At 35.6% G+C, this 15,872-nt stretch overlaps 1 protein-coding gene across 1 annotated transcript in view; it reads left to right on the forward strand.

The window, feature by feature from the left end:
- The window catches only part of ft (cadherin-related tumor suppressor fat), a 516,929-nt gene extending 501,908 nt beyond the window's left edge, over nucleotides 1–15,021 (forward strand). The window contains exons 7-8 of the mRNA XM_075296804.1: nucleotides 4,447–9,826; nucleotides 9,891–15,021. Coding sequence (XP_075152919.1) covers nucleotides 4,447–9,826; nucleotides 9,891–12,657 — 8,147 coding nt within the window. The 3' untranslated portion in view covers nucleotides 12,658–15,021. The remainder of the gene's footprint in view (nucleotides 1–4,446; nucleotides 9,827–9,890) is intronic.
- Nucleotides 15,022–15,872: the final 851 nt, after the last annotated feature.

Genomic DNA, 15,872 nt, shown 5'->3' on the forward strand with positions numbered 1-15,872 from the left:
GGTCCATATCAGTTTACTTTTTTTTGGTATAGCCTTCAGTCTATAATATTCAGATTTCTTCTTTACCCAATTTACGAAAATAAGGAACCGATATTCAGACATTAATTGTTGACTATCTAAAACATGCTGTTTTTAATATTTGCAATTAAATCGAATGTTAATAAACAACAAGTATATACGGCCGTAAGTTCGGCCAGGCCGAATGTTATGTACACACAAAAAAATTTCACGAAAAATTTTCCAATTAAAATTTTAATTGAGTTTTAAAAAATTTGCAATTAAAAATTTAATTGATTCAACAAATTTTTTAGTTGAAACAAAAATCAATCACAAAAATAATAGTATCAACTAATTTTTTAATTGGATCAATTAACTTTTTAATTGACCTTCAATTAATTTTTTAATTGATACTATCATTTCTGTGATTGAAGACATTTCAATTAAAAATTAATTGGATCAATTAATTTCGTGATTGAACCAGAAATTTTTTTTTTTGTGTACCCTCCAGCATGGATTGCATAGAAACTTGTACTAAAGACTGTCATCCACAATCGAATTACTTGGGTTGCAGTAACACTTGCTGATGGCAAGGTATCTTAAAACTTCTTAACACCGTCTTCTCAATTGTAAGTTAATCCATACGGGGTATATATTAAACAAAAAAAGGGCCAATTTAATACGTAAATAATTCAGTTTGGCAAAATTTTCTATAAAAATAAAATTTTAACAAAATTTTCTATAGAAATAAAATTTTGACAAAAATTTTCTATAGAAATAAAATTTTGACAAACATTTTCTATAGCAAAAAAAAATTTTGACAAAATTTTCTATAGAAATAAAATCTTGACAATAAAATCTATAGCAATAAAATTGTGACAAAAATTTTCTATAGCAACAAAATTTTGACAAAATTTTCTATAGAAATAAAATTTTGACAAAATTTTGTATAGTAATAAAATTTTGACAAAATTTTCTATAGTAATAAAATTTTGACAAAATTTGGTATAGTAATAAAATTTTCACAAAATTTTCTATAGAAATAAAATTTTGACAAAATTTTCTATAGAAATAAAATCTTGACAAAATTTTCTATAGAAATAAAATTTTGAGAAAATTTTCTATAGTAATAAAATTTTGGTAGATTATTTTTGGGGATCGGCTATATATAACTATAGACCGATATGCACCAATTCGCGCAATGTACCAAATTTCACCACGTACCAAATTTCATCCGGATCGGATGATTTTTACTCCTCGAAGAGCTCCGGAGATCAAATCTGGGGATCGGTTTAAATGGGGGTTATATATAATTAAGACCGGTATGGACCAATTTTTGCATGGTTGTTAGAGACCATATACTAACATCATGTACAAATTTCAACCAGATCGGATGAATTTTGCTCCTCCAAGAGGCTCCGGAGGTCAAATTGGGGGATCGGTTTATATGGGGGCTAACATATATATAATTATGGACGAATGTGGATCAATTTTTGCATGGTTGTTAGAGACCATATACTAACACCACGTACCAAATTTCAACCGGATCGGGTGAATTTCGCTCTTCCATGAGGCTCCGGAGGTCAAATCTGGGGATCGGTTTATATGGGGGCTATATATAATTATGGACGGATGTGGATCAATTTTTGCATGGTTGTTAGAGACCATATACTAACATCATGTACAAATTTCAACCGGATCGGATGAATTTTGTTCCTCCAAGAGGCTCCGGAAGCCAAATCTGAGCGCCGGTTAGATTGTGTCGTTCGGAAGTGATTTCAACAGACGGACGGACGTATATGCTTAGATCGACTCAGAATTTCACCACGACCCAGAATATATATATACTTTATGGGGTCTTAGAGCAATATTTCGATGTGTTACAAACGGAATGACAAAGTTAATATACACCCCATCCAATGGTGGAGGGTATAAAAATAGTAAATTTGATTTATAATAGTATACAAATAGTACATGATTATATAGATTTTCCGATTCTTTTACGGATCGATGTACATAGTACATAGCAAACTTGTATCTTCCTATTTCTTAACAATACAGACCTTTAATTGTAATGTAATTGCTAGAATTTTTTTGCCCATATGTTGCTTTATTTCAAAGACCTACGACTTTAACGGAGGGACGCAAATTTCCAAAATTTGTGTTCTACATTTAATAAAAAAATTTTGAAACACAGATTATAAACTTTATTTTGATTAAAATTTCATTCTTTTAATGAAATTTGTTCTTAATATTTTGTAAATTGCGTATCCTCAAAAATTTAGGTTGCATAGTCTTTGGTATCGCATTAATATTTTTTCAGTGTAGAAGAGCATTTTTTGATGTACATTACAAATAATGACTTAGAAAGAACTTCCAATTTGTTTTGCTGGAATTTTATAAAACAAAAGACTTAAGACACAAATCGTTATTTTATATTCACAAAATATCATTGAACAGTTTTGTAAAAATTTTCAATGAAATTTCTTATAAGTAAGCAATACAGTATATTATCTAAGAAACATTTCTCTATGCCTTCATTTCAAACAACGGCTGGTACAATGAACCTTCATAAACCTAAGCGCACGTGGCTGCGAACTTGATTCATATGGGCAAAATAAAGACCCATTCCTCTTTATAATTGTGGGAGGCAGACCGACAAATGGCACATAGGCAAACATCCATGACTTTCAGGAAATTTTCTTTACAACCATTTTTTCATGTTATTGCAATTAAATGAAAATATGTTTTATTGCATTTTTCAGAATTAACGAAAATAAAAACAAATTGTCTCCATTACAAATTTGAGACCAACAAAATTGGGAAAACAAAAGGTGGGGTTGTAGTGATACATTGTTGCAGCATTACCTTTGCTAATAGAAACTATGTGTCTGTGTATAGCGATCTTAACTATTTAGGATTTTATGCTTAAAATATACATATCCTAACGAATTTAATTCATTCTCTACTCATTTTTCTTTCAAATATACAACCAATTTGGCCCTTTTCATTTCCACGATTGTTGGAAGAAAACCTCCATAGTTTTGCATTGTGTTTATGTACTCATTGAGCAGGAGTAATCTTAAAATTTCTATCGATCTCTCATATTTTTGCTCTCCATATTCTATATGTATATATCGACCGTATACATATATTTGCAGACATAAATCGTGCAATTTTTCTTCTGATGATTCTGCTGCTTCCACTTTCGTTCCATTCGACTGCTATACTATGGTGTCTTATTTTCCTTAAAACGATGTAAAAAACCAAAGAAAGAAACATTTTTCTCTACCTCAATATCGGCTTATAGGAAAATTACAACAAACATGAAAATTATACATTGCTTAAAGGGGTTTTTGTAGAGCATTTGGTCATCTATGCAAATCGATGTTTTTCTGGTGATACGAAATGCTATGCTCATTTAGCAAACACAAGGGGTAAACACTATTCAGAGAAGTTATATGGAAGTATGACCATGTGTTTATGTAATACTCTAACCTAAGGCACAAATATCAGGTTCAGCATAGAAAAATTGGATTCGATAATAGATGGTGGTATCGTCATAGAATAACATTCTTGGTGAATATTACATGGAAGGTGTAACTTAAGTTAGGCAGCCATAAGGTACTTATTGATAAAGATTCTTTTTTTGGTAAACAAACAGTTTACATTTTGCCTCCCGAATGAAATTTTTGTCAGAAAAATTAAATTTCCTTTTGTTCTATAGTATTTTCTTTAAGAACGAAATTAATCATTTTAAAGACAAAAGAAAACTAATTTTGTCTCAAATGTCGCTCCTTAGGTTAGGTTAGGTTAGGTGGCAGCCCGATGTATCAGGCTCACTTAGACTATTCAGTCCATTGTGATACCACATTGGTGAACTTCTCTCTTATCACTGAGTGCTGCCCGATTCCATGTTAAGCTCAATGACAAGGGACCTCCTTTTTATAGCTCCTTCGAAAAGAAACCTGTGTTCAATACCCATGTGGCCTTTATCGTTGGTTGGCATTATTAGGAAATCGATTGACTTGGAATTATACGGAAACTTACTGGGTGAAGTTGGGCTAGCTCATTTTTTCAATACACGTTCAAAGGGTCAGACTTCGACTTGGAAAAGTCATTCCCACATGTTCGAAAATTTGAAACTGCAAAATTTTCGTTTTTCAGATGTATGTCTCATCAAATTCACCTAAAATCCTTTATATTAAATGTATGGCTTCAAATGTCCATAAAAAAGTACCAAAGTATCTATAATTTTCTGTATAACCTAACCTACCATTGCTAAATTCCTAAACAATTCCCGTGGTGCCGTGGCTTCATGATACTTATATTCAAATTAATTGAAAAGATTTCACATTTAAATTGGATTTTTTATTCCAAAATTTCTTAACTCATTCACAATTGAAAAAAAAAAATAATGACCTCCTCCATTTATGTATCTCATTACAGGTTCACCCCCATTGACGGGCACGGGAGTGGTAAAAGTCATTGTACAGGATATGAATGATCATAGTCCAGAGTTCGAACGACAATCATATCAAGCAAGTGTACAAGAAAATCTACCCATAGGTAGTAAAGTTATACAGCCCCATGCCTTTGACAAGGATACAGGACTAAATGCGAAAATTCGTTTCACATTATTGGGTGAAAAATTGGAAAGATTTCGTTGTAATACAGAAACTGGAGAAATTTCTACAGCCCAAGTATTGGATCGTGAAGAGACGGCAATATATTATCTAACACTTATGGCCCAGGATAGTTCAGCTACTGAACCAAGAGCTACAGCAGTTAATTTAACCATTGCGGTAACAGATATAAATGACAACATGCCAAGATTTGAAAGTAATCAATTTCATGTGAATATACCCGATAAGACTGGGGTCAATGAATTCGTCTTTGGGGCTTGGGCCAGAGACATTGATGAGGGCGCAAATGCTTTGGTTATGTACAACATAAGTGGAAAAGATTTGAAATATTTCAATATCAATGCCAAGACTGGAGTTATACGCACACAAAAATCTTTAGGTACAGATCTTAGTAGACAATATGCTTTGACCATACATGCCTATGATCAAGGCAAGCCGGCAAAATCGTCACAAGCTGAATTGGTGATATCCTTGAAGCCATCGTCATCTTTCCCTGTATTTAATTATATGGCCAATACACAATTTATGCTGTCGGAAGATATAATGCCAGGAAAGCGGATAACCACAATTATGGCAAGTTCCCCGAAAAAGGGTAATATAAGATATTCCATAGCTGGAGGAAATTTGGGCGAAGCTGTACGTATAGATCCCTCTAATGGTGTGGTGACCATAGGCAAAGATGGTTTGGATTATGAATTGGCTTCACAATATGAAATATGGTTGGAAGCTAAGGATTCTGATAGGATACCCTTACGCAGTGTTATGTTGCTTACCATCAATGTGACAGATGCCAATGATAATGCCCCCATTATGGAAAAATTGATATACAATACAAAAATAATGGAAGAAGAATCACCACCACAAACTATAGTGAAAATAAAAGCCCATGATCGAGACTCTGGAGAGAATGGCGAGATAACCTATCGTTTGGTTGATGATTATGAGGGAACATTTGAGATAGACGGTGATTCTGGGGAGATATTTACCACCATGCGTTTGGATCGTGAGGAAATGAGTCACTATGAACTTACCGTTGAGGCTGTAGATCAAGGAATGCCTCAAATGACTGGTACAGCTACGGTCTTACTTAATCTCTTGGATAAAAATGATAATCCTCCTAAATTTACCCGACTCTTTTCGGTGAATGTAACGGAAAATGCTGATATTGGAAGTTTTGTTATACAAGTCACTTCCATGGATTTGGATGAGGGAGTTAATGCCAATGCTTTGTATACCTTGACAGAAAATCCTGGTGAGAAATTTAAATTGGATTCATTGAGTGGAAATATAACCGTAGCAGGGCAGATTGATCGTGAGGAACAGGATGAGTATATCTTGAAAATTACAGCTTCTGATGGAGCTTGGAGATCGGATACTCCCATCACCATTACCATACAAGACCAAAATGACAATGCTCCGGAATTTGATCATTCTTTCTATAGTTTCAATTTCCCTGAACTACAACGATCAGTGGCTTTTGTTGGCCAAGTGATAGCCAACGACAGGGATAAACATGGCCCTAACTCAGTGATTTCGTATGCTCTGCAACAACCTTCTGATGTTTTTACCATAGATCCTGGAACTGGTGAGATATTTAGTAAAAAGTCCATTAAATATAAACACTCCCAGTATGAGGCATCACCAGAGAATGTCTATACCTTAATGGTCATAGCAACTGATAATGGTAAACCACCTTTGTATTCAGAATGTATGGTGAATATCAATATTGTCGATGCCAATAATCATCCACCGAAATTTGAGAAGCCACTTTATCTATCACCGGTACCGGAACATGCCAGAATGGGTCAAAGGGTGGTAAAAGTACAAGCCCATGACTCCTTGGATACTGGGGTAAATGCAGAGATCCATTATTCATTGACTGAGGGTAATGGGACAGACTATTTTGCCATAGGACCCCACGACGGATGGATTTCTTTGGCCCGAGCCTTAGAAGTTCCGCCCAACACCCACTTTTCCCTTTCTGTAAAGGCAGCCGATCATGGTGTTCCCTCGAAAATGGATGAAGCAAAAGTTACCATCATTGTAACGGGCGAGAATCATTATACTCCAGAATTTGTACCTCAAAGCTATCAGGCAATAGTTCCTGAAAATGTACCCATTGGTTCCACAATTCTAACACTAACAGCCAATGATCGTGATGAGGGACCCAATGGAATGTTACGTTATGCCATAGCAGGGGGTAATGAACGTTCTGAATTCCGTATAGATTCGGAGACAGGTGCTGTAATAATACAAGAACCCTTGGACTATGATACCATACAGGAGTATCATTTGAATATCTCGGTTCAAGATTTGGGTTTTAAGCCCAAAACAGGAATGGCCCAGCTAACTGTGATACTTACAGATATTAATGATAATCCTCCTCTGTTCAATCAAACGGAATATCATGCCTTTATTGCAGAGAATAAACCTCCACATTCATATGTCTTCAAGGCTATGGCCAAAGATCGTGATTCACCAAAGAATGCCATTATACATTATTCGATAAGTGGAGGCACGGGCAAAGCCTACTTTAACATTCACCCTTCATCGGGTGTGATAACATCGAACGTACGTTTTGATTATGAGGAAAAACAGGAATATCAACTTCAAATAATGGCGGCTAATCCTGATTCACAAATGCATAGTATGTGTCGCGTTCTGGTTCACATAAAGGGAGTCAATGAGTTCTATCCCCAATTCATACAGCCTGTTTTCCATTTCGATGTGTCGGAATCAGCTGAAGTGGGCACTGCTGTGGGATCCATCCAAGCTACCGATAAAGACGCTGGACAAGATGGTAATGTTTATTATCTATTAGTGGGTGCTAGTAATGGCAAAGGATTTGCCATTAATCCCAATACTGGATTCATTTATGTTTCCCGCCATTTGGATCGTGAAACCCAGAGTCGAGTTGTACTAACAGTTTTGGCAAAGAATTATGGAAGCATACGTGGTAATGATACGGATGAGGCCCAGGTTATTATCTCCATTCAGGATGGTAATGATCCTCCAGAATTTTTAAAATCTCTGTATTCAGCTGCAATTTCCGAAGCTGTTGCTGTGGGTACCAAAATCACCACCGTTAAGGCTGTGGACAAAGATGTTCGACCTCAAAATAACCAATTCAGCTATTCGATAATCAATGGCAACGTCAATCAAACGTTTAAAGTTGATCCTCAATCGGGAGAAATTGAGACTGCAAGGAAATTGGATCGTGAACAAATTCCCGAATACAATTTGGTGGTAGGGGCCATAGATACTGGTCTACCGGCCCAGACTGGAACTACATTGGTTAAAATAGAATTGCAGGACGTCAATGATAATGGACCCACTTTCCCTGCTGATGGCCTAACGGGATATATACAAGAAAATGAACCTGCTGGAAGTACCATAATGACCTTATCGGCAACAGATCCAGATCTTCCTCCCAATGGAGGACCCTTCACTTACCACTTGGTTGGAGGAAAACATAAATCCTTTATAACAGTGGATAAACATTCGGGTTTGGTGAAATCTACTCGAAGTTTTGATCGCGAACAAACTCCAGAATTGGAAGCCATAATTGAGGTAGAAGATAATGGTCAACCCAAACAAAAAGCCCAACATAAACTGATCGTAAAAATCTTGGATCAAAACGACAGTCCATCTTCATCACGTACGGTACATGTCATCCTGAATGTCTTCAATGATGATATACCCTTGGGTAAAATTGCTGATGTTCATCCTAGTGATCCAGATATTAGTGGCAATTATCGATGCCGTATTATACCCAATTCCCAGTCAAGCCCTATGGGTCTTCTAACAATTCCCAATGGATGTGATTTACACACCAACTATAAGACTTCAATGACCAATGGGTACTCTTATACAATATCAGGTAATGATGGGAAACATGGAGATGTTGTTTCCACAGTGACAGTGGGGTTCCAAAGTTTCGATAATAGTACCATAGCTAATTCCATAACAGTGCTGATACGCAATATGACCGCCGATACATTCCTTGCATCCTATTATCGTCAATTTGTTGAGATAATGAAGACAAGTGTGGATTCCAGTGATGATTTGATGATCTATAGCATCCACAATACCACAAGAAATTCTACGGATTTGGAAGTTTTAGTAGCTTTAAAAATGGCCAATCAAGGATATCGTCTGCCACATTATGTCGTCGATCGTTTGAGCAAGAAACGTGAAGCCCTTCAGAGGTTGTTAAAATCGCCTGCTACAATAGTGATTGGTTTTGATCCCTGCTCCCAGGGTGCCAGGGCCTGTGAAAATGGTGGTATTTGTACCTCTGAACGACGTTTACATGACACCCATTCTCTTAATATTGTGGATAGTGAGTCGTTGATTTTCAGTGGCCCTTTGGTAAGCCATGATTTCATATGCAAATGTCCCGATGGATTTATGGGTCAACAGTGTGATAAGCGACAAGATCCTTGCTCTCCAAATCCTTGTCATGGTAATGCACAATGTCGCCGAATGGGCTATGATTTTCAATGTATATGTCCCAGTAATCGGGAGGGACGCTATTGCCAACAGGAAAGGGGAGATGTTTGTTCCGGCAATCCTTGTGGAAATGGAGGCTCTTGTCGATCCAGCCCTGATGGCTCTTCATTCTTTTGCCTGTGTCGTCCCGGTTATCGTGGTAATCAATGTGAGCATACCTCAGATTCATGTCGTCCCAATCCTTGCCTTTATGGTGGTACCTGTGTGGCTCTCAAACCTGGCTATAAATGTTCCTGTACTGATGGCCGCTATGGTCGTCATTGTGAGAAATCAACATTTGGCTTCGGGGATCTTTCCTACATGACCTTCCCCTCATTGGATGCTGCAACGAATGACATTTCCATAGTTTTTGCTACTACTAAACCTGATGCTTTACTTCTTTACAACTATGGCATACAATCGGGAGGAAGGTCTGATTTTATAGCCATTGAAGTGGTGAGAGGAAAGGCTTTCTTCTCCTTTGGTGGAGTCCGAACGGCCATCACGACAGTAGTGGTAGGAGGTATTGGAAGCAATAATTTGGCTGACGGCCAGTGGCATAAGGTTACAGCAACTCGCAATGGACGTGTAATGTCTTTGAGTGTGGCCAAATGTACCGAGAATGGAGATGTTTGTGAGGAATGCCGACCAGGAGATACATCATGTTATGCCGACGATGTGGGACCCCTAGGGTAAGTATCCAAATAATTTCCAAGTTATGCACGATAGTTTCCATTAAATTCCTTCTTTTTGCAGAACGTTGAACTTCAACAAACAACCTTTATTGGTTGGTGGTTTGATATCGGCGGATCCTGTCCTTGAACGACCCGGCCAGATACACACAGATGATTTGGTGGGTTGTGTCCATAGCGTTTCGATAAACGGAAGGGCTTTGAATCTTAGCCAACCTTTAAAGCAGAGAGGCATATCAGCAAATTGTCAACGTAATTTGGGAAGCAACCAATGTTCCAGTTCACCTTCTTATACAGATGCACCCAATCTACTATGTGGTCCCTATGGTACATGTCTTGATCGTTGGGATACTTCAATGTGTCAATGTGGTGGTGAACTTTTATCACCAGATTGTCAAAACTCTTTGGAACCCATTAGTATAGCAGAAAGTGGTTTTGTGGAATTCCAGATTTCAGAAAAACATCGACGCATGCAACTTTTGGATAATCTCTACGCGGGAAATAGCATCTGGTCCTATGATGTTTCAAGGCAACGAAGATTTACCATTGATCGTGCTAATTTCACTGCACTGGCTCAAATTAACGAAGTACCCAAGACCTTAAGTCTTATGTTCCGTACCTATAAAGATACAGGTATCATTCTTTTTGCTGGAAGTAGTAACCAATATACATCGTTGGAGTTGCAAAGTGGCAAAATGGTCTACTACTCTAATCAAGAGAGCATAGTTAATATGACCATTAGTAATCCCAGTAAACTTAATGATGGCAAATGGCATAACATCACCTTGTATACCGCCAATCGAATACTTCGCATAATCATAGATGATTCCCGAGTGGGAGAAGAATTGGATTTTGCTGGAGTACATGATTATTTGGATCCCTACCTGACTGTACTTTCTGTTGGTGGAGTGAGAAGAGAATATCTGCTGCCGGAACATCTTGCCACCGCTTATGAAGGATGCCTGGCAAATTTTACCATCAACAATGAGATTCAACCTTTCAATGGTTCTGGAACTGTCTTTGGTAACACTGTGCTCCATGGCAAAGTATCCCAAGGCTGTGTGGGTGTGATGGGCATTGGTGCTGCTCAGGTTGCTGATCCCATTAGTATTGGTGTCACCTTAGTCATAGTGTTCTTTGTCATTCTGGTTGTGGCCATTTTGGGGTCTTATGTAATTTACAGATTCCGTGGAAAACAAGAGAAGATTGGCAGTTTAAGTTGTGGTGTTCCTGGCTTCAAAATCAAACACAGTTCTGCTGCAACCATGTTAGGAGGATCTGGAGCATCTCAAAATCAAGCGGATCATGTCCTAACGCGTGGAATGCACTCAGAGGCCCAAGTGGGTTATCACAATGATGGTGGTGATCTAATACGAGGTGTTCCTGGTCATCATATGGTCGGTCCGGAATTGATTTCTAAGAAATTCAAGGAACGCGAAATAAATCCAGGAGATCATCAACAGCAAAGACCTCAGAGACCTGATATTATAGAGAGAGAAGTTGTTAGCAAAAGTCCCATGAGAGATGAGCATCATCCTCCCATCCCACCGCCTAGTCAAACTCATCATCCACATGACCATGTGGGTTCGGTGGATATGGGTTCGGAGTATTTGGAGCATTACGATTTAGAAAATGCTAGCTCCATTGCTCCATCCGATATAGACATAGTCTATCACTATAAAGGATACCGAGAAGCAGGTGGGGTAAGGAAATATAAAGCCACTCCCGCACCAGTGGCTAGTTATACACATCATAAACATCAATCGGCAGCACAGCAACAACAACATCGCCATTCTCCTCGTCATGGGGTAGGCGGTCCCTTTGCTCCTCGTGGAGTGCCACCTCAAGCTGGTCAGCCTCCACCACCTTCCAGTACACCTCGCCAACATCAAAGTACTCCATTGGCTCGTCTCTCACCCAGTTCTGAGTTGAGTTCCCAACAGCCAAGAATTTTGACTTTGCATGACATCTCTGGAAAGCCATTGCAAAGTGCTCTGCTGGCAACCACATCTAGTTCTGGAGGTGTAGGTAAAGATGCTTTACATAGCAATAGTGAACGTAGTTTAAATAGTCCCGTCATGTCCCAGCTGTCGGGTCAAAGTTCTAGTGCTAGTCGCCAAAAACCTGTGGTCTCACCGCAAACAGCTACACAAACCTCAATGGGTTTAACGGCAGAAGAGATTGAAAGACTCAATGGTAGACCAAGAACATCAAGTCTTGTCTCCACCTTAGACGCAGTGTCTTCAAGTAGTGAAGCTCCACGAGGCCCTGTTGGGACTCATCATCTGTCTCTCGGTGGTGGCTTACACAGCACCGATGTAGATGCCCATAGTTCTACCTCCACCGATGAGAGTGGTAATGATAGTTTCACCTGTTCCGAAATAGAGTATGACAACAATAGCATCAATGGTGATGCCAAATATTCCACGAGCAAAAGTATGTCAGATGAACGTAACCCTGTGAATCGTGCCATGAGTGGCGATACAGGTGGACGAGGTCCTACGGTTAATAAACCTCCACCAATGCCACCACATTCATTTGATGGTTTTGATTCTTCCTTTCGTGGTTCACTCAGTACTTTAGTAGCCAGTGACGATGATATGTCCACACACATGGGAGCCCTATATCGCCAAGGAAATAATGCTGCATCACCATCAGCTCCTCCACCTTTAGGTTGGGAATATCTATTGAATTGGGGACCTAATATACAAAGTATAGTAGGAGTGTTTAAAGATATGGCCGAAATGCCGGATTCGGTAAGAACGGATCAAAGATCAACAGGATCATTGCGTATGCAACAGCAACAGAAACAGTCAGAGGAATATGTATAAGAGTAATATAATAAGTAATGAGAAATTAGTATAATAAGAGTGTATGAAGTGGAGAGAGTCTTTAGTAAAAGTGTTGAAAGATGCCAATAAGCCAACAAAAACGTCAATGAGAAATATTAATGGCAATGAGTATATAGAATGGAGTTTTTTTTATCACAGGGCGACTCACAAAAAGTAGGACTTTATTCCTTACTTTATTCCTTCCATATTTTATAAAACTTAGACAATTAAATATTTCGAAAGCGGATTAAATAGGAAAAGTAGAAGTTTTTTCTAATGCAGAAGGTATTTTCAAATATATTGCAAACATTCTTCAATAGAATGGGTCAGGCAAGTAGAAGAATGACATAGTGGGTCATAGTTTTTGATTTTTTTTCGTTGATATATCGAAAGGTTATTATCATATATACATTTTTTCCAAATATGAAAGTAAAATTTCGATCGTTGTTGTTGCAGTTTTATACCATATATAAAATTTTGCCAAATATGAAATGATGGGAAAGTGTTGTTGCAGTTTTTAAGAATAAAATGGGGAAAAATTGGAAAATGGTCTACACTGAGAAAAAATGTTTTTCTTAGTGTATATAATTTTCTAATTTTTTATTCATTGCCATTTTATTCTAAAAACCAAAAAAGACGTTTGTAAATATATTGAGTCGATAACTTCTGAAATTTTAATTTTGAAACTTGAAACAACAACCGCTTTAATTTTCTTAGATTTTTGGCAAAATCTTATATATGGACATATATCTACGAAAGGTCAAAATTGACCTTCTGTTTGGATTGACCCAAACAGAAGTTTTTTTCTAAGGTTAAAGTGGCGGTCCGATTTATTGTCAGGATCACTTAGACTATTCATTCCATTGTGATACCAAATTAACTAAAAGTACCTAAAACATATGGACACTTCTAGTTTTAACCGCTGAACCTACTCGATTATTTTCTTCTGTTGAACCAACCAGATTGTTCCAAAAACATTCGCGAACTGCTTAAGTTATTTGTCTTGCATTTTCCAGGTTCGGGTATTGGTCAAAACTGTCTAATAAATTCCACTTTGTTTCACAATGAGAAGAAATGGCACACATTTTGTCAAAATGTAAATATAATTTTCAAAAAAAAACCCTTTAGCAAATTTTAAGACCTCTGAAAAAAAAAAAACCTTATTTTTCTTTATTCATATTCTTATAGTTATTTTTTAGAAATGATGACAATCCTTATTAAAAATAGTTTGTGTCTTAACTCAACTAATTAATGTATAACACAACCACCTTTAGATTATAAAACACCCTGCTAAAAACGATAAGGTGACTCAATTAAAAAAACACACTCACTGACTTTAACGACAATAACATTGTGTATGCATCAAAAGCTCTGAAGCTTCAAGTAAAATTCGTTCATATAATTTTGACCTTCTGAAATCGTTGAGGAATTCGTTCAAATCAAAACAACTTCAAAAATTTCCTATTATCGATTTCGAAAATCACGAGCTAAAATAATAACAATATGACAAAATAATTTTCGGGTACTTGATCCCCCTTTTCACTTAAAATCAAAATTCTCAATACACAGAAAAAAATGTTTTGTCTTCAATCACCAAATAATTTTTATTTGAAATTTCTTCATTCACAGAAATCAATAACCAACGTCAACTGAAAAATTAATTGACACAATCCATTTTTGTGATTGATTTTGGTTTTAATTAAAAAGAATTAATTGAATCAAACAAAATTTTAATTGATAATTTGTTTAAAATTCAATTAAAATTTTAATTGGAAAATTTTCAGTTCTTTTTTTAAGTTTCGAATTGAATTAAAAACTTTACCGATATATATGGAAGAGAGAGGATGGGTCTGAAACGATATATTTCCCACAAAGGTCATTAAATTTAGTTCTCCTATTACACCACCTTTAGTTTTTACCAATTAAACTTTTTCAAAGTTTATAAATGTGTATATATAGTGCAGAAAATCTAATAATGGAGAATAAGTTATTTTTATTCGGTAAATATAAACGTTTTAAGGATTTGAAGCTTTATGGTTTTCAAAGTTGATTTTGCATATACTTTGTAATTATTGCAACTTCATTACTGATAAAATTGAATCCACCAAACATGTGAGATTATATTTATTTGCTATAGTATTCAAATAGAATTTTAGCACAAACAAACATAGAATAGCAAACAAAAATGCTGTGTTAACTTTTTTAATAATTATTATTATAATATAAGATTTTGTAGATTTAGTATAGATGTAATTACATTTAATTTTATAAAAAACAAAATAATTGAAATATTTGAGATTTTTATGTAAATTGTTTTTCGCTTCATTAATTGCCATGTCAATATTTTGTTTTTTTTTTTTTTTTTGCAATAAAAAAAATTTTAGGGTCTAAACTTCAAATGCCATTAATTTCCTGTATATATTTCATATAATAAAAGATTAATAAAAAAAAAACAAAATAATTTCGCTTAATGTCTTCCATATGAAATATATACTAAAAGTGCCTATCAACAAAACGTAAAGCGGAAAAAATCATAAACGTGAACCGATTAAAGCATATAGATATATTTTAACAAAAACACACATATTATTAATAGTTTTATTGTATTTTTATAATATACAAATTAAGTCATTTATTTTTGTAAGATTTAAAATTATCCACTAAAAAACAATGTAACTATGAGTAAAAGCTTCTTAGGCATCACAATATAAATGCATATGAAACACCTTGTATCAAGGTTTATGTCCTAACTTATATAGCAATAACTACCAACTAACTAAACGATGTATGTAAGTAATGTCCATAGCAACAAGCCAAACACATACAAACATATGAACAGAATAAATAAACGAAGAAATTTAGAGTTGGGCTTAAAAAATTCATAGTTTTTCATAGATATATTTATAACAAAAAATTGATAATTATTATAAAATATAATATAATGATTAATAACGTAAGTTATTAATCATTTAAGTAAGCGACAAATTTAAATGTATAATTTTATAGATATAAAAATATATTTTTAATTTTTTATAAAAATAATTATTTTAAACATAAATAAATTGTGTGCTATATAAAATTTTTGTATAAAAAAAAAATTGTATAAAAATAATTCTTAATTTCATAAAATTTATATAAGCTCTTATAAACCCCTTCCAAAATTCTATGATATGATTAATGCTTCTATATTTTCCACTTTCTCTAATCATCTTTCA

Source organism: Haematobia irritans, chromosome 2, assembly GCF_050003625.1.
Source record: "Haematobia irritans isolate KBUSLIRL chromosome 2, ASM5000362v1, whole genome shotgun sequence".
Lineage (NCBI taxonomy): Eukaryota > Metazoa > Arthropoda > Insecta > Diptera > Muscidae > Haematobia > Haematobia irritans.